The 20,378-nt window shown below is 43.5% G+C and overlaps 1 protein-coding gene and 1 pseudogene across 1 annotated transcript; one reads left to right on the top strand and one right to left on the bottom strand.

Annotated features, from left to right (window-relative positions):
• Positions 1 to 6,824: 6,824 nt before the first annotated feature.
• Positions 6,825 to 8,916, top strand: LOC121568444 (glutaminyl-peptide cyclotransferase-like protein). The gene is made up of 7 exons (XM_045220922.1): positions 6,825 to 6,845; positions 6,931 to 7,050; positions 7,249 to 7,465; positions 8,162 to 8,295; positions 8,367 to 8,459; positions 8,549 to 8,663; positions 8,795 to 8,916. Exons 1-7 carry the CDS (start codon positions 6,825 to 6,827, stop codon positions 8,914 to 8,916), a joined length of 822 nt encoding a protein of 273 aa, XP_045076857.1.
• Positions 8,917 to 17,731: 8,815 nt separating this feature from the next.
• On the bottom strand, positions 17,732 to 18,744 carry LOC121568445 (annotated as a pseudogene).
• Between the last annotated feature and the right edge of the window lie 1,634 nt (positions 18,745 to 20,378).

Genomic DNA, 20,378 nt, shown 5'->3' with positions numbered 1-20,378 from the left:
GTGCATTCTGCATGAGGCAGGGGTGCTTTATGCATCGACGAAAACGTACGGTTGAACATTGTTTTTCTTGGGGATGTATCAATGACTGTACATTTAAGTGTAAATTGTTTTCATTATTTTATAAGAACATATATAAAGAATCTTTCATAATGATGGAATAATGTTTTATCTTTCTGGCAATTGTATTTAACTATTTGATCACATAAACAGGTTTCTGTTGTACGTCTGCTAGAGTTGCTGGCATGTGACCTGAGGCATACAATGTATCGACTGAATCCTCAAATTAAACACTGAATGGAACCAAATGGAACAGTAATGTCAGTGGATAGAAGTGGCAACAATGTAACGGTCGCGTTCCTCTGGCTCAGACGTTGCATGCATCAACCAATGGTTGCGTGCTATGTAATCGACTGACAGATTGCTATAACATGTATACTGAACAAAAATAAACGCAACATGCAACAACTTCAAAGATTTTACTGAGTTAGTTCATGTAAGGCAATCAGTCAATTGAAATAAATAAATTAGGCCCTAATCTATGGATTTCACATGACTGAGAATACGGATATGCATCTGTTGGTCACAGATACCTTTAAAAAAAGTGTGGATCAGAAAACCAGTCAGTATCTGGTGTGACCACAACTTGCCTCAACACATCTCCTTTACATAGAGTTGATCAGGCTGTTGATTGTGGCCTGTGGAATGTTGTCCCACTCCTCTTCAGTGGCTGTGCGAAGTTGCTGGATATTGCCGGTAACAGGAACACGCTGTCATACGTTGATCCAGAGCATCCCAAACATGCTCAAAGGGTTACATGTCTGAGTATGCAGGACATGGAAGAACTGGGACATTTTCAGCTTCCAGGAATTGTGTACAGATCCTTGCGACAAGGGGCCGTGCATTATCATGCTGAAACATGAAGTGATGGCGGCGGATAAATGGCAAGACAATGGGGCTCAGGATCTCGTCATGATATCTCTGTGCATTCAAATTGCCATCGATAAAATGCTATTGTGTTCGTGTCCGTAACTTATGCCTGCCCATACCATAACCCCACTGCGGGGCACTCTGTTCACAACTTTGAGAGCAAACCACTTGCCCACACAACGCCATACTCGTGGTCTACGGTTGTGAGGCCGGTTGGACGTGCTGCCAAATTCTATAGAAATTAACATAACATCATCTGGCAACTGCTCTGGTGGGCATTCCTGCAGTCAGCATGCCAATTGCACGGCCCCTCAAAACTTGAGACATCTGTGGCATTGTATGACAAAACTGCACATTTTAGAGTGGCCGTTTATTGTCCCCAGCACAAGGTGCACCTGTGTATTGATCAAGCTATTTTAATCAGCTTCTTGATATGCCACACCTGTCAGCCGTGGTGTAACGTACTTAAGTAAAAATATTTTAAAGTACTAATTAAGTCGTTTTTTGGGGTATCTGTACTTTACTTTATATATTGTTGACAACTTTTACTTTTACTTCACTACATTCCTATAGAAAATTAGGTACTTTTTACTCCATACATTTTCCCTGACACCCAAAAGTACTCGTTACATTTTTAATTCTTAGCAGGACAGAAAATTGTCCAATTCGCACACTTATCAAGAGAACATCCCTGGTCATCCCCACTGCCTCTGATATGGCGGACTCACTAATCACAAATGCTTTGTTTTTAAATGATGTCTGAGTGTTGGAGTGTGACCCTGGCTATCCGTAAATAAATAAAAACAAGAAAATTGTGCCGTCTGGTTTGCTTAATATAAGGAATTTTAAATTATTCGTACTTTTGATACTTAAGTATCAAAAGTAAATGTAGTTGCTAAAATATACTTAAGTATATTTAAAACCAAATACTTTTACTCAAGTAGTATTTTACTGGGTGACTTTCACTTTTACTTGAGTCATTTTCTATTCAGGTATATTTACTTTTACTCAAGAATGAGAATTGAGTACTTTTTCCACCACTGCCTGTCAGGTGATGGATTATCTTGGCAAAGGAGAAATGTTCACTAACAGGGATGTGAACAAATATGTACACAACATTTAAGAGAAATAAGCTTTTTGTGGGTATGGAAAATGTGGGATATTTTATTTCAGCACATGAAAGATGTTGCGTTTATATTTATGTTCAGTAGTTGTCTGACACGTTAAATACCTATCACGGCTTTGTAAGATCTGTCAGGCGGGGACTGCGCCTATAAAATAAACCCTTGCGTTGTCACCGTCAACGAAAACCCGGTGCCAAAAAAGCAAGTTGTGATGTGAGTAAGAGTTAGGCCAGACAACAAAGGACAAGGAGAACTGTCTACAGGCAACTGAGAAACCAAGATAACTGAGGAATTTAGGGAGCAGAGAAACTGTTAGGCGTGTGTGTGTGTGTGTGTGTGAACTGATGGTCAGGAGAGCAATTATAAAGTGGAAAACTACAGCCTGCCTACAGAGGGGAGGGATCTTTTCTCTGACGTGTGCATATAAAAATATTGTACGACCATTTTGTTTTAGAACGTTCTCATGAATAAACCCTGATGATTGTATGCTGGGCTGCTTGGTCTGATTATTAGAGATTTACAACCTCTGGGATACAGACTGAGTAATAAGTTCATTTTTGAAGCATTGGGATAGAAATTCTCATAACATTTACATTTTAGTCATTTAGCAGACGCTCTTATCCAGAGCGACTTACAGTTAGTGAATACATTTTTTTTTTATACTAGCCCCCCGTGGGAAGTGAACCCACAACCCTGGCGTTGCAAACGCCATGCTCTATCAACTGAGCTACATCCCTGCCGGCCATTCCCTCCCCTACCCTGGACGACGCTGGGCCAATTGTGCGCCGCCCATGAGTCTCCTGGTCGCGGCCGGCTGCGACAGAGCCTGGATTCGAACCAGGATCTCTAGTGGCACAGTTAGCACTGCGATGCAGTGCCTTAGACCACTGCGCCACTGCGCCACTCATAACAGCTATATAAATTACAAACCATGGCAGTTACTGCATTAACCTATTGAAATAACAGCCGAAAGTAGTAGGAAGATATTTGAGAACAAAGAATTTTAGATAAGGACGAGTAGCCTAACCATCGATAGATAAATTATATAGATAAATGTTCATCTCCAATAAAGCAAACCCAAGTATGACACTAGACTGATCGGAGACCGGGGATGAATCCATAAAAGGCTTAATTGAAAGATGGGTTTGGCACGTAGAAGTTCATGTTACCATGAAAGAGTCGAGTATAAATGCCAAGGGAGACAGGTTTAGGGTAGCCTAGAGACTATTATTTAGGAATCGGAGTAGGGCGATGCAAATATAGGCTATTACAATACCTATTATAATAAATACATGTGCAACGTCCTGTGCAGTGCTGCGAGAACTTCAAAATGAGACGCTTCGCGGGAAATGCAGCCTCTATCTAACCCTATAATAGGTGCAGTTTCACTACAAATTCAGTTCACGCACTGACACGTAGCTGTAGATGGGGCCAACAGGGAACGAGCAGCTGCCGTCAGTTTCAGCTATAGAGATACTGGACTTTTTCGTTCTAGCCCTGGTTTTTAGAAAACGTTGATGTCGAGAACTAGTCGATGGCACAAGCCTTTGCAGGCGAATAACAGTGCTCTCCCTGGTTGCAACTCGGTTCGGGTGCCCGGTTACTGGTCTTCTGTCTCTTGGGTGTGCTGACTATTGCTATGTTCACTGTCAACTGCGTTTATTTTCAGCAAACTTAACATGTGTAAATATTTGTATGATTATAAGATTCAACAACTGAGACATAAACTGAACAAGTTCCACTGACGCTCTCCGTAGCCGATGTGAGTAAGACTTTTAAGCAGGTCAACATTCACAAGGCCGCAGGGCCAGACGGATTACCAGGACGTGTACTCCGAGCATGTGCACTCCAATTTGCATACCGCCCCAACAGATCCACAGATGATGCAATCTCTATTGCACTCCACACTGCCCTTTCCCACCTGGACAAGAGGAACACCTACGTGAGAATGCTATTCATTGACTACAGCTCAGTATTCAACACCATAGTGCCCTCAAAGCTCATCACTAAGCTAAGGATCCTGGGACTAAACACCTCCCTCTGCAACTGGATCCTGGACTTCCTGACGGGCCGCCCCCAGGTGGTAAGGGTAGGTAACAACACATCTGCCACACTGATCCTCAACACGGGGGCCCCTCAGGGGTGCGTGCTCAGTCCCCTCCTGTACTCCCTGTTCACCCATGACTGCATGGCCAGGCATGACTCCAACACCATCATTAAGTTTGCAGACGACACAACAGTGGTAGGCCTGATCACCGACAACGATGAGACAGCCTATAGGGAGGAGGTCAGAGACCTGGCCGTGTGGTGCCAGGACAACAACCTCTCCCTCAACGTGACCAAGACAAAGGAGATGATTGTGGACTACAGGAAAAAAAAGAGGACTGAGCACGCCCCCATTCTCATCGACAGGGCTGTAGTGGAACAGGTTGAGAGCTTCAAGTTCCTTGGTGTCCACATCACCAACGAACTATCATGGTCCAAACACACCAAGACAGTCGTGAAGAGGGCACGACAAAGCCTATTCCCCAGGAGACTGAAAAGATTTGGCATGGGTCCTCAGATCCTCAAAAAATTATACAGCTGCACCATCGAGAGCATCCTGATTGGTTGCATCACCGCCTGGTATGGCAACTGCTTGGCCTCCGACCGCAAGGCACTACAGAGGGTAGTGCGTACGGCCCAGTACATCACTGGGGCCAAGCTTCCTGCCATCCAGGACCTCTATACCAGGCGGTGTCAGAGGAAGGCCCTCAAAATTGTCAAAGACTCCAGCCACCCTAGTCATAGACTGTTCTCTCTGCTACCGCATGGCAAGCGGTACCGGAGTGCCAAGTCTAGGTCCAAAATACTTCTCAACAGCTTCTACCCCCAAGCCATAAGACTCCTGAACAGCTAATCATGGCTACCCGGACTATTTGCACTGCCCCCCCTCCCCCACCCCATCTTTTTACGCTGCTGCTACTCTATTAATTATTTATGCATAGTCACTTTAACTCTACCCACATGTACATATTACTTCAACTACCTCAACTAGCCGGTGCCCCCGCACATTGACTCTGCACCGGTACCCCCCTGTATATATAGCCTCCCTACTGTTATTTTATTTTACTTCTGCTCTTTTTTTCTCAAAACGTTTTTGTTGTTGTTTTATTTTACTTTTTTATTTAAAATAATGCACTGTTGGTTAAGGGCTGTAAGTAAGCATTTCACTGTAATATCTGCACCTGTTGTATTCGGCACATGTGGCCAATAAAATTTGATTTGATTTGATATGACTAACAGCAATGGAATAATGTGTCCCTGAACAAAGGGGGGGTCAAAATCAAAAGTAACAGTCAGTATCTGGTGTGGCCACCAGCTGCATTAAGTACTGCAGTGCATCTCCTCATGGACTGCACCAGATTTGCCAGTTCTTGCTGTGAGATTTTACCCCACTCTTCCACCAAGGCACCTGCAAGTTCCCGGATATTTCTGGGGGGAATGGCCCTAGCCCTCACCCTCCGATCCAACAGGTCCCAGATGTGCTCAATGGGATTGAGATCCGGGCTCTTCGCTGGCCATGGCAGAACACTGACATTCCTGTCTTGTAGGAAATCATGCACAGAACGAGCAGTATGGCTGGTGGCATTGTCATGCTGCAGGGTCATGTCAGGATGAGCCTGCAGGAAGAGTACCACATGAGGGAGGAGGATTTCTTCTCTGTAATGCACAGCGTTGAGATTGCCTGCAATGACAACAAGCTCAGTCCGATGATGCTGTGACACACCGCCCCAGACCATGATGGCCCTCCACCTTCAAATCGATCCCGCTCCAGAGTACAGGCCTCGGTGTAATGCTCATTCCATCGACGATAAACTCGAATCCGACCATCACCCCTGGCGAGACAAAACCGCGACTCGTCAGTGAAGAGCACTTTTTGCCAGTCCTGTCTGGTCCAGCGACGGTGGGTTTGTGCCCATAGGCGATGTTGTTGCCGGTGATGTCTGCCTTATAACAGGCCTACAAGCCCTCAGTTCCGCCTCTCTCAGCCTATAGCGGACAGTCTGAGCACTGATGGAGGGATTGTGCGTTCCTGGTGTAACTCGGGCAGTTGTTGTTGCCATCCTGTACCTGTCCCGCAGGTGTGATGTTTGGATGTACTGATCCTGTGCAGGTGTTGTTACACGTAGTCTGCCACTGTGAGGACGATCAGCTGTCCGTCCTGTCTCCCTGTAGCGCTGTCTTAGGCGTCTCACAGTACGGAAATTGCAATTTATTTCCCTGGCCACATCTGCAGTCCTCATGCCTCCTTGCAGCATGCCTAAGGCACATTCACGCAGATGAGCAGGGACCCTGGGCATCTTTCTTTTGGTGTTTTTCAGAGTCAATAGAAAGGCCTCTTTTAGTGTCCTAAGTTTTCATAACTGTGACCTTAATTGCCTACCGTCTGTAAGCTGTTAGTGTCTTAGCGACCGTTTTACAGGTGCATGTTCATTAATTGTTTATGGTTCGTTGAACAAGCATGGGAAACAGTGTTTAAACCCTTTACAATGAAGATCTGTGAAGTTATTTTGATTTTTATGAATTATCTTTTAAAGACAGGGTCCTGAAAAAGGGATGTTTCTTTTTTTGCTGAGTTTATTTGTCTAACGACACAAGCAGAAACCACAACAACAGAATCCCCGTCGTAGATTTGGCAAAAGATAGGGTAAGGAACTAAACTCAATCAATTACTGTACTGTTTACAGTTGCGGAAGTAATTGTTGTTCTAGTACAGTTGGCACACTGATAATGGTATCGCTGAGGGCTTCAGTGATTTGAGGTTTGGTATTGTGTTCTATTCCAGTTGTGTTCAGCGCTCGCTCTCTACCACCCACCCATTCCTCTGCTTCTCCAGTTATCCCGTAAGACCAGTAAGTCTTCTCCATCCCAGGTGCGGCTGCTGGCATCCCAGGTAGATGGGACACGTCTGTGGGAAACTCACCTTAGGCCCATCCTCAGCCAGGCCGTACGCCAGGTGAGTGGATTAGGTAGACTAGGTGACAATAATGATGATGCATTTAAATGGTGCCTTTCTCACACCACTTTCAGGTAGGAAAGAGTATATCATTTCCTTTTAAAGATCAATCGAAATACCTCTAGTTCACACCCTTCTCTCTCATGTCTTTCTCTCAACACATCTCCTCCACCTTATCCTCCCTTTCCTCGGAGTCAGGCCACCTTCTCCAACATCATCACGACCCTTGACCCCGGGACCCCTCGCAGGCTGCTGCTGACCTACCACTACGACTCCAAAGTCCTGCCCCCGGACACCCGCGTCCCAGAGAGGGTGTTCCTGGGGGCCAGCGACTCAGCAGTGCCATGTGCCATGATCCTGGAGCTGGCTTCTGCTTTGGACACCCAGCTCAAAGCTCTCAATCAGCGGGTACCGTGTCCTGTTTTGTCCGTCAATTTATTTCCAGGGACTGCATTTTATATGTATTTATCAGTTTAGTCGGTATAGGAGATTTTGTTGAGATAAACAGTCAAATATTCAAAGCAGACCCGTCCCAAGTTGGCAGCAAACAAAATGCAGTAGCACAATGAGCCTAACATTGGGTTACCAGGCATTGTGGTCATAACCTTACATCAGTGTCTGATTTCCCTGGGGACATTTACTTAGAATAAACTGATTTTGACATGGGCAGGGTTATTATCATGTTACACAGAATAAAGACTGCAAGGGAAAGAACAAAGAGAGCTGCTGGGATGCTGGGTGTCTCTCACTACTCTCTATCTCCTCTCTCTGCAGTGTAGAGTATAAGGTGCTGACTGTAGCCTTGCAGAGAGAAGTGCTGTTTTTAGCAGCAGACTCCTCTGTTTAGCAGTGTCCCCCAGAGACTGATCTTGGCAGTCAGAAATACACTCACACAGCCAAACTGCGACATCCCTGCAGCCTCACACGAAAAGGAAAATCAACTGCAAGAGTGACGTTGTTGCTGGGAAATGAGAATTGAGATGTGATGAAATGACATTGCCTTGGCCTTTACTTGGCTACCAGTTGGCACAGAGCAGAACATTCTCACCACTCTCTTTCTCCATCTTCTGCTATTGAACACTACCTCCTCCCCCCTCCCTCTCTCTGTAAGCATCTACTGTAACCCTCCAGCGAGTGTTTTTTGATGGAGAGGAGTCATTTGAGGAGTGGACAGCCACAGACTCTCTGCGGATCAATGCACCTGGCAGAGCGCATGACACACACACCAACCTGCTGCAGGCTGTGGTGAGACACCTTTGTGTGTGTGTTTATTAAAATATGGCATATCCACTCACTCTCAGCTCCCTCCATTTTAGGACCTATTTGTTCTACTGGACCTGCTTGGTGGTCCAGACCCTTTGATTGTAAATCACTTTGACAACACTGCCCGCTGGTTTGACTGTCTGCAGGTAACACAGGGAGGGTCACTTCCCTTATTGTCGTTGTCTTTCTACACTGCTTTAACTCTCCTCCATCCATCTCTCTCTCTCTCTCTGAGAAGAGGCTGCACAGGCAGGGTCTGTTGACCTCTCACCCCTCTGAGCAGACCTACTTCAGGAAGGACGTGTACCTGGGCCCTGTGCAGGAAGACCACATCCCCTTCCTACATAAAGGTGAGTGAGAGGGTGTGCTCATATACAAACTGACATACTATCACGACACTACTTCGCCTCGGCTGATGGAATGTTGTCTTATGAAATAATTTAAATCCTGCATTTCTTCTGTTTCTTTCACACCAACTCAGGTGTACCTGTGTTTCATGACATTGCCACCCCATTCCCCCTGTTCTGGCACACGCTGGATGGCACTGAGGAGAACCTCACCAAGGTTCTGGCTGTGTTCCTGGCTGAGTACCTGGGCTTCTAACCACACCTGGACTCACCATTGGACTGGTCCCATAAACCAGAACCGGGACACCTTTTAACCTCAGTGTAGGAAATACACAGATGGGATTGGGGGCAATTTTGCCATGACATTGCAAAAGACTAGGGCAGATGGATGTTCCTCTGTCACTGGACCCACTGGACAGGTTCCATCCACCGAAGCCAACAGACTCATAGACACATTGATCGGAGAGCAGAACTACCATGAAGTTACATTGCTAGATTTGGCAGCTTGTATCATAGAAAACCCTTGATGTACACGTTCATGAAAAAGAACTGGAAGAGTCCTTTCTGTGAATTGTTATATTCTCATTGATTGTTTTAAGTCTTAAGGAAAAAGACAACGCTAACTGAATCCTTTCTTTATGCTGTATAATCATGATCATCAATTGTGATTTGCCAACACTTGATTTCTGTGAATATCAAATTTGAGACTTTTGATTTCATGCAATAAGCTCACAGCCGACATTTAAGGTTATATTCACGGAGTATGACAGTGACCGAAAACTTGAAATGAATAATGAATGGCACTAAAATGGTTGTCAGTGCTTTTGATTTTACTATCACTGTATATCTTCTGTATGCATTACCTTTCCCCAAGGGGATTCAGGCATGTCTTGGTTTAGCCATGGAGTTGTATTTAATCTCTCAATGTGTTAGATTAATTTGTATTTTAAGAATAATGACTAAAGGATTTCACCCCAAATACAGTATAAATGTGTGAACTGTGTTAGAATTATAATGTATTGTCAACCTACTAACAGAGGGGGGCGGGGACTGAGAAAACGGGTTACAGGGGGCCTCCTAGAGGTGGGCAGAGCAGGGTGCCTTTGTGTCGAGGTATAAAACAGGAGTGTATGGGTTTTGGCGCCAGAGCTCTCCATGAATAAAGATACAGATAATCCTTGTTGGTTGTGGACCTTGAATCATTTATGATTAAAACCAGAGCCTTACAACCTCTGGTAATGATTCAAGCTTAGGGTTGAATTAGAGATAGAAATTCTCTTAACAGAGTGGTCCTTCGAGCCGGATCTTAAATACGTCTTTGTCGTTCTAGAAACACCGAAACCGTGCACGGGCGGATGATTGCATCCGTGGAGAATAGTCCTGGCCTTCGACGTTAAGGTTATAAACAGGCCGGTGATGACTCTTATGAACGATAAAGACGTTAACGAGTTTGAAAAAGCATTTAAATCCAAACTGCAAGGAAAAGGTCAGTAATTTTTATTCATGGATTTTGGTGAAATTATTTGAACTTGTATAAGAATAAACAATTCTTGTGAAGGGCAGAGAAAGTTACCAAAATCGCAAAGGAAGTAATAATTATTACTAAACGGGGAGGGTCCGAAATTGACCCTAGGTAAATAGCTATTACCAAAATAATCTAGTCCGAAATGACACGGGGTTAAAGGCCATCACCAATGTAAACTAGTTTTTATTGAGATTGTACTGGGTACAGTGTTACGATAAACAGGGAAAGGGATGATTTTTGTCGTGTGCTATGGATACATAAAACAGGTCAAAAGTCGCGTAAACAACTGGGGATTTGCTATAACTGTCTGTTTCATGAAACTGGAGCAGTTACAACCTCTAGGTTACAAATAGGTTTGGAAAATGATTGTTTAATGTTGTATACGTGTGAGATTTGAGAATCCATTGGAATACGTGATAATTGTTTCAAGGAAGGAGCTAAAAATAAGTCGCGTGAGAAAAAATGGTTTTCTGACTCTTTTCATGAAACCGGAGTTTTAAATAAAACATTCTGGGTTAAGGGTTAAATAATTTTAAATGGTTAATTACAAAAGCAGATCATAACATTGGCTCGAGAGACGCACTGATAATAGCTCCTAAGAGAATAATTCTGGATTGAATTATTACTAAACGGGGGGATTTCTTATTTTTCCACCATGGGAAATAAATCTTCTAAAGAGGTCCGAGAATTAACGGGGGATGAAAGATATATGTTAGGAAGAGATCGAATAAATATGTTTTATGGATCCATTTGGGAGAAGAGGTATAGATTTATTGGGCATCTAGATTAAAAATTAGAAGTTATGATTGCATGTAAACTGTGGAACGGATTTGAAAAAACAGCGAGGGGAGGGGCTAGAGACAGCGAGGGTCTTTTTTAAGCGCGAAAGTACTTTAACGGTAACAAAGGAATATTTAACCATCGTGACTGCAGGGGTAAAGGAAAGGGCAGTGTCGGAGATAGGACAGTTTATCTTTTGGTTCAACGGGTAACATTTTTGAAAAAATGATTCGTGTCGATTAAGAATTGGCTAAAAACACCACGAAGCGATTATTTGAGAGGTACCTATAAAATTCCAACGATGCATATGTATGAACTTTCTCACTCAAACGTAGACGTACGTCATGAGTGAGAAAGTAGAGAATATTTACATTTGCATTTTTGGTCATTTGGCAGACGCTCTGGTCCGGAGCGACTTGCAGGAGCAGTGGGGGTTGGGTGCCTTGCTTGGGGGCACATCAGCGGATTTTTCGCCTGGTTGGCTCGGGAGTTGGAGCCGGCGACCTCGGTTACTGAGACGGTGCTCTTGGTTACTGGGCTACCAGCCGGCGGAGATGAGTTTAAGGTTGTGCCGTTGTTTGATTAGGTGATAAGGTTATGTGATAAGGTTTAATGGGTAATCGGACCATAACTAAAGTGGTTATAGAAGTAATGTATAAATAGTAGATAGCCAATAGAGGGTTCTATTGAACTAGTATGTTGTGTTGGGCATTTGAATGGCATAAGGTGAAATATGTGTGTATGAGGGAATTCAACGGCGAGTATGAATGATAACCGGATACTACTTAGTATTTGGTTGGTTAAATGCTGAATAAAAGATTTGAGGCGTGGTTATGGGGTAACTAGGAAGACACACTTATTCAATGGGGAATGGGTGTAGGGAGAGAGAGTTTTTACGTGTATTAAAAGTTGCATTAGATAGCTTTAGTAGTATTCTAGATAGGTCTATGAAAATATGTTACAAGTACGAATGAAATTATTTCCTAAGAGGGAAGATTGTAGGGAAGGTCCCGCGCCTCCCCCATAATGTAGGAAGGAGCAGGAGAGGGGGGGGAGAGGTGAGAGACAGTACATAGTTCAGATGGTAGGAATGTCATTAAGTGTATGCTTATCAACGATATCAAGTATTTGTTTTATTGATTGGGGCCGAATCAGAGAGAACGGTTAAAGAGATTGAATAGCGAACTGAAATGGGTTAGCGGGAAAATACAAATAGTTGGTACATTTTAAAACGATAATTTATTTTCGTTACGGGGAAGCAAGTGGCATTGGCTGTTGTGCTGGGGAAATAGCGCCAGCCTGTGGTGGGTTCTGGATTTGTTATAAAGAAACGTATATTTTAAACTAAAGTGATGGAATAGGCTACAATTATAACATTATCAGAAAAAGGGCACAATATAATTCGTAATAGTTATTACAATTATTATTGATAGTTATTGCAGTTATCATTGATTCAGTAATGATAGAAGGATAGTAGAGGAAAGGCAAGGGATTAAATCTCATTTAGGGAAATAAGAAGAGTATGAAATATTAGGGGGAAAATACCATTAACTGAGGGAACATTTGATGTAACCGTGATTGTATTGGCTAAAAACTGAAATATGACATTTACAAGGGGGACAGGAACAATAGAAGGGGAGACAGATTTTCCTAGGGGGTTGAACAAATAATTGATAATGGATCATTTGAAATGAGATCACATGTAGCAGTTTTAGGGTAATCCATTAAATAATCATTGGATACTCGATGAATTTTTTGTGGTTTTATGGATTAGTTATGAGGAATTAGATTGATACAAACATTATTGATGGGTTAGGACTGGGGATATCTGTGTCATGTTTTGTGTGTACTACCATCTTTAGATTACTGATGGTAATTGAAGGTTAACAAAATGTATAACCAGGAGAAAGAGATTAGCTTATCTTATTGGAATGTTGCTAAGGGGAAGCAGTAGTGAAGTTAGGCAGTACTTAGGTCATAAAAGGGAGCTACCAAATTAAGTTGAGCCTGGCTATCTTTGATTGTTGTTTTTCAATTGGGTTTTTCAAATAAAAAACAACACACCCAGCATGATGTTTATAAAGGGTTGTTATGTTGAATTTAGGGGATTTTCAGCAGTTCATGGGTGGTGTTTACTATGCTGTAGGATGGAACGGTTTGTTGGGGGATATTTGAACCTAAATTAATGGAATAAGCTGCAGTAATCAGAGGAATGTACAATCTAAGGCGAGACAGCTATTGCCTAGATCATATATTTAGCAATAGGATCAGGTAGATAGGGACTAGAGAAAAAAAATAGATGAAGAATGATGAGCTTTTTGGTAAGGATAGACTGCTGTAAAGCTTGGGTACTCCATTATGTACTGCATACGGGTAAATTGAGTGATCTTATCTATGGGAAGGCAATGGCAGCCCATGGTAAAATCATTTGGAACTCTAAGGAGGCATACATATATCAGGGATGTTACCCAAATGGTAGAGAGTAAAGAGGGATATGACATTGGTCGTGATTTAAAGATGATGATGTTTTTTTTGGTGGGCTATTAGAGATAACTGGGTTAATCACGAACATAGAGGTTTTTATTCTTTGTTGCTAGGCAGAAGACTTAGGTGACCTAAATATGGACTTGTCATGTCCAACAATCAGTCTTCAGGTCAAGCCCGGGAGAGCCTGGGTAGAACAGAGTTTGAACTAAACATAAGTGTTTTTACAAGATAAGAGATTGATGATTGGATTACTAATTGATTCTGAACTGGATGAAAGTCGAATTTAGCTGCCATAAAAGACAAAGGAAGTGGGAGGAGCAATAAAGAAGCAAAAGACAATCTCAAAAATGAAAGGCATGGCAATTGGTTGATAAATTACCTAAGGGATTGTTTAGGTAGGTGGTAATATTGACACATGAGCAGAACTATGTGTCAAGAGGGGGGAAGAGGCTAATTGTAGGATTAAATAATATACGAAGGAGAGGACAAAATACTTTAAAAAAAACATTTTTTTAGATACAGTCTAGAAAGAGAATGCAGTCAGAAATTGTTAGATTAATCTGAACATGTGTGAAGATAGTTTATTAACCACACCCGTATGTCAGAGGTTTTGTGCCCCACAGGTGAACTAAAGGAGAAGGTGACCCACACTATCTAACCAGGTGACTGGTGAGCATCCAGTCACTAGAAGGAAAACTGGAAGCAGGCCTGTTGGGAAGGGCCCTATCAGGTTATATTGGTCACCGCCTTGGCCATTAGAATAGCAGAGAAAGGAACCTGGGTCCATGTTACCCACTGCAAGAGGTAAGACCACATACAAGCACCACTTAGCACACACAGAGTTGGAGAGCAGAACTAGACCAATAGGGTCCGGGGATCACCTCTGTCAACGAAGATCTCCTACCCCGACCTATCATCACTGTAGTGTGTTCTTAGGGTGTGAGTATGGGGTGGTACCAAGCAGAAGGACTAAAGGCAGGAGAATGTTGGCGGTTTTTGGGAATATGGGGGACCCTGAGCTGCATCATAGTCTCGGCAATAGTCGTAGTATGTCAAGATCCACCACCACCTCGCACCAATTACGCTATGGCCTTACCATTATTAAGAAATAAAAGGGAAGCGACCCGACATACTGACCGTCAAGGACGAGTGATCTACAAAATAGGAGTCAGAGAAGGGTGGGGAGTAAGATTCAAAATTAGGATTAGGGATCTTATCAGGACGGATAAGCAAGCAACGTGGGATTATAAGATCCCATTGTATTTATGTTCAGCTCCCTCGGCGGATTGTTCCTGGGCTCAGGTATTTAGACATACTGGGGGACGGAGGTATGAGACGGGGGGGCTGGACGTCCAGATGGAGGATAAGAAGGTATAACGACATCCCCACAGAGATGGTAGTAACAATAGTAAAGGTCACTAAAAGGACATGAAAATAACTTACTGGGCTTGCGCAGACGAATACGGATGGGATACTTGTCTAAGATTACATTTGATGGAGTCAAAAGATATGGAGGGCACAGGTACTGTCATTAATAGCAATAGACAGAGTAGATCAGTCAAGGGATGACGGAGTCAATTCGACTAACCCGTCCACTATGAAAGATTTTCTCCTCCAAGAATGGAACCAAGGGGAAGTGGAGGGGGTCCCTGATGAGAATCTCTGGTTAAAGTGGATGAAGTACACCGCTAGGGCCTTGGGGGAGACCAATTGTTATGCATGCTCCATTGGGCGACCGACAATGTTGACCGCCCCAATGCCAAAGGCAATGTTTCCCTGTGTATTAGACCTGGGGTCCAATCAAAAAGAGCCACATTGCACAGGGATTGGGCTGGCAAAATTGACATACTCGGCCAGCCCACCTAGATTCACTTTAACTCCTGGCGAATACCAGTGTTACAGACATAGAAATGGCACCCGTAAATTGGGTGATTTTGATGGCTGTAAGGAGATAATTAATGTGACTGATTTAGATAAGGAAGGGAGGGGAAAAATTAGGAACCGTACCATCCCTCTGACTGATGTGTGGTGGGCATGTACTAACAAAGGGAGCATTCAACAGACATTACCAGAAGGATGGGTGGGTACTTGTGCACCAGTATTGTTGGTCCAAACCTGTAAGAATTAGTCATCAAAGACCAGTGACAGGAAGAATAATCAGGAGGAGGAGAAATATAGGTCAGGAAGGAAGTAGCCCAATTTGGATAGATGGTATAGGCATCCCCAGGGGTGTTCCAGACGAATACAAAGCTATGAATCAAATATGGGAGGGTTTTACTACAACATTTTTCTGGTGGGTGACAATAAACAAAAATATGGATTGGATAAATTATATCTATTACAACCAACAACGATTCATTGACCAGACTAGAGATGCAGTAAAGGGGATCTCAGAGCGATTATCCGCCATCCCGCTCATAACTTAGTAGAGGTTGGTTCTAGATCAGGCAGAAAGGGCCGGTGTCTATAGAATGATAAGCCATTGTTGCACATTTATCCCTAACAACACCACACTGGATGGGACAGTCACCAGAGCTCTTACAGAATTAACTGCACTAAGTGAAGAGTGAGCTGAGAGCTCAGAGGTTAGTACATCGTGGATAGGGTGGTTTGATGAAATGTTTGGTAAATGGAAAACCATGGCGGCCACCGTCTTGGGAGCGGTCAGTGTTTGTATGGGTATTCTTGTATTATGTGGTTGTTGTCTTGTTCCCTGTGTCTGAGGATTGGTGAATCAGGCGTTGTTGAGGTGCAGTATCTGAACAATGATGAGAGATGGACTGACTCCGGACTCTGACCAGGGGAATGTGAAAAAAAAACAATCCTCCAGGCTTGGTGGATGACGAGGATTTGGACCCTGAAAGACCGCAATTGGATGAAATGTTTATTAGTTCTGACGTGATCTCTGAGATTAATCATGCTTGTAAAATACATTTATCCTGAAGGTGAAGATATTTAGTCAAAGGGGTGGATTGTTAGATTAATTTGTATTTTAAGAATAATGACTAAAGGATTTCACCCCAAATACAGTATAAATGTGTGAACTGTGTTAGAATTATAATGTATTGTCAACCTACTAACAGAGGGGGGCGGGGACTGAGAAAACGGGTTACAGGGGGCCTCCTAGAGGTGGGCGGAGCAGGGTGCCTTTGTGTCGAGGTATAAAACAGGAGTGTATGGGTTTTGGCGCCAGAGCTCTCCATGAATAAAGATACAGATAATCCTTGTTGGTTGTGGACCTTGAATCATTTATGATTAAAACCAGAGCCTTACAACCTCTGGTAATGATTCAAGCTTAGGGTTGAATTAGAGATAGAAATTCTCTTAACACAATGTCAGGTAGAATCTAATAGGCCAGATTGCCTCTGCGGCAGGCAGGCAGTTTTATTGGTTCAGTGGAGAGAATATGATGTGAATCCATGTGCACACACTGGATGATGTTTAAACTCAGTCAATAGGAATCATCTCAGAGCCGTCCCTATGGGACATACAGACAGGAGACTACACTGGGAGAGGCTGTGTGCTTGTCCTGGCTGCACTAACATTTGGCCGTGGTTTCTCTCAGCCGCAACCTGGATCTTGTTCAGTAAGCATGATATAAGTTGAATGCACCAATTTGTAAGTCGCTCTGGGTAAGAGCGTCTGCTAAATGACGTAAACGTAAATGATATGGGAGCACATTTTTTAAAACACATTGTTTTACTCACAAATGTCATGATTAGGTCTGATGACACATTTCTGTTTTCTATTAAACTGCATTTATTTTTTTGCTTTTGTCTTTTGAGATTATTTAACACTTAACATACAAGTTTTGGTACAGGGTGTCACGAATCTAAGTTACTAAAAAGATTGAATATTCTCACATACATTTCTAGACAACTGAATATTATTGCCTATGAAGTGAACATACTATACATGATGTCTCAGGTAGTGGAGAGATTCAGAGTTGTCCCCCACCCACATGGCTCAGAGGTGGGGGTTGGGGGCAGGAGAAGAGGGGACTGGGGCTGCCTGGAGGTGAAAGGTCATTGTCAGAAGAGGGGTAGGCCTCTGGGTATGCTGAACCTTCCTGTTCCATGAGAGGAGAGAGCACATGTCAGTTCCCTGGTTGTGCCAGAAGAGGGCAGTGGTAGTCCATTGCAAAGCTGTTAGCAAAATGAGATATAGTGCAGTCCTAAAGCAAAAACAGGATTGACTGCCAGACAAACATTAGAAATTAAAGGAGGGATGAAAATCTTCTCATGAAACATATAAGAGGGAGATCAGAGAAAGTGAAGACTCACTCGGTAGTACGGTGAGCTGCTCGCTCCCGTTGCCGTCTGTTCTTGAACCAGTTGCTCACCTGGGTGGTGGAGAGACCGGTGGCGGCCGCAAGCGCTTGTTTTTCACGTGGTGAAGGGTAGGGTTTACGGTAATAACACTCCCGCAGCACACTCCGGGATTTCTCCTGTGAAGAGCAACATTAACTTCAGATTTATGAAACAAGTAGGTTCATGATTTAAAGTTAATGGTAGCAGTAAGATACCTCTGCTCCTCATTTCCTGTCCTTCATCTGCACTGATATGAGGGAGTTTACATCCATCATATTGCTTTCAGGTGTTCAGTGCATTTGAAGCAGACAGAGTAAGACACTTCAGACTTCAGTTCCAGGTAGAAAGTCCCTTTTGTCTTGACATACACCATCTTGACTCCACAAGGGCCTTCCTCCCCTCATCTTTTTTGTCTAGTCTAAACTCAGATGAAACACCTAATACATTATAGACAGCTTAATTATGGACCAAGACCTAGGGCCCTAGGGACATTTTGTTTTACAGAAGCAAAAATGTTCTGAGGCAGTATAATATTAAATATAACAGTAATATTAACTCAAACAAACCTAGTAGGTTTATTCACTGTACCTTGAAGCAGTAGCTGGTCTCCTCTCCATCCCAGATGGTTCTTGGCAGGGGAAACTTACGGCGCACACGGTACTTCCCCACAATCCCAAGGGGGCGCCCTCTCTGGCACTCGGCCTCCAGGTAGTGTGCCCTCAGCTAGAGCTGCTGTAGCAGTGGGTGGCTGCGATTGGAGAAGAGGAAGCCCTCCAGGAGGGCGTAGAGGTCGGAGAAGCGCCCCAGATGGAAGGCCACCGCAGCCCTTGCCTTCCGGCCGCTCTCCAGACCCCCCAGGCAAGAGTGGCGCAGTGGTCTAAGGAAGAGTGCGGATGAAGCCAGTCAAGCGCTCCATGCGTCCGCTCTGCAGAAGGACCTCGCACACACACGCCACCTGCTCTGCGGAGAAGACCATCGCCATGGAGATGGAGCGCACGCCCGACAAGAAAGGTTCAATCAAATGAAATGTTATTTGTCACATGCGCCGAATACAACAGGTGTAGACCTTACAGTGAAATGCTTACTTACAAGCCCTTAACCAACAATGCAGTTAAGAAAGAATACCACAAAAAAATCACACTAAAATACAATATAAAATAATACGAAATAAAAGTAACAAATAATTAATGAGCAGCAGTAAAAATAACAATAGCGAGGCTATATACAGGGGGTACTGGTACCAAGTCAATGTGGGGGGGCACCAGTTAGTCAAGGGTTAGTGGAGGTAATTGAGGTAATATGTATAAGTAGGTAGAGTTATTAAAGTGACTGTGCATAGATAATAAACAGAGAGTAGCAGTGTGATTGGACCATGTTAGTTTGTTGGTGATGTGGACACAAAGGAACTTGAAGATCTCAACCTGCTCCACTACAGCCCCATCGATGAGAATGGGGGCGTGCTCGGTCCTCTTCTTTTTCCTGTAGTCCACAATCATCTCTTAGTTGGCCTACCTCTGTGACCTTTCACAACTCTCTCAGTGAAGGGAAATGTTTTAGAGATAGCTTGAGAGTCTGTAGAGAACGTTAGCGGCTGTCGGGTGAATAAGTCTGTTTGAATGTCTGTGAACTTGTGTGTATGTATATATATATATATATATATATATATATATACAGCTCTGGAAAATATTAAGAGACCACTGCAAATATTTCTTAAATCAGCATCTCTACATATATGACAGCCATTCCATTCCAGTGTCTGTTGAATTCCAACACAGGCACACCTCATTCTACTGAATTAGGTACTGATTCGGTGATCACATGAACCAAATCTTACTTAACGAGGAAAAGTATAAAAACCACTGCTGTGGTCATCACTATCCTCTTGCAATAGGACCAGCTGGATGGCAAAAACAGTGGTAATAGTACCTCAAAAGTAATATTAATAAAAAATAATAACTGTTGACCATGCCAAAAGAGTTGAAAAGGAAAGTTTTGAGTGAGGAAAAGAAGGGTTAAATTCTGGCTTTACAAGCAGAGGGATACAGTGAGCGTCAGGTTGCTTCCATCCTTAAAATGTAAATGACGGCGGTTCATAAGAACAAGTTCAAGCAGCAGACATTGGGGACAACAAAGCTACAGACTGACAGAGGGCGAAAACGACTCTCTACTGACCGGGATGACCGCCAACTCATTCGAATGTCACTCAACAACCGTAGGATGACATCAAGTGACCTACAAAAAGAATGGCAAACGGCAGCTGGGGTGAAGTGCACGGCGAGGACGGTTCAAAACAGGCTCCTAGGGGCAGGGCTGAAGTCATGCAAAGCTAGAAAAAAGCCCTTAATCAATGAGAAGCAAAGAAGAGCCAGGCTGAGGTTTGCAAAAGACCATAAGGATTGGACCGTAGAGGACTGGAGTAAGGTCATCTTCTCTGATGAGTCCAATTTTCAGCTTTGCCCAACACCTGGTCGTCTAATGGTTAGACGGAGACCTGGAGAGGCCTACAAGCCACAATGTCTCGCACCCACTGTGAAATTTGGTGGAGGATCGGTGATGATCTGGGGGTGCTTCAGCAAGGATGGAATCGGGCAGATTTGTCTTTGTGAAGGACGCATG

Source organism: Coregonus clupeaformis, chromosome 6, assembly GCF_020615455.1.
Source record: "Coregonus clupeaformis isolate EN_2021a chromosome 6, ASM2061545v1, whole genome shotgun sequence".
Lineage (NCBI taxonomy): Eukaryota > Metazoa > Chordata > Actinopteri > Salmoniformes > Salmonidae > Coregonus > Coregonus clupeaformis.
This window is presented reverse-complemented; position numbering and strand designations above follow the sequence as displayed.

What these genes read in the sequence shown, in the direction of transcription:
- LOC121568444 (XM_045220922.1), top strand. Translation starts at nt 6,825, where the DNA reads ATGGTATCGCTGAGGGCTTCA. An exon ending in TCAGCCAGGCCGTACGCCAG is followed by an intron (nt 7,051 to 7,248) that starts GTGAGTGGATTA and finishes CCTCGGAGTCAG; the next exon opens with GCCACCTTCTCCAACATCAT. An exon ending in TCTCAATCAGCGGGTACCGT is followed by an intron (nt 7,466 to 8,161) that starts GTCCTGTTTTGT and finishes TCTCTCTGTAAG; the next exon opens with CATCTACTGTAACCCTCCAG.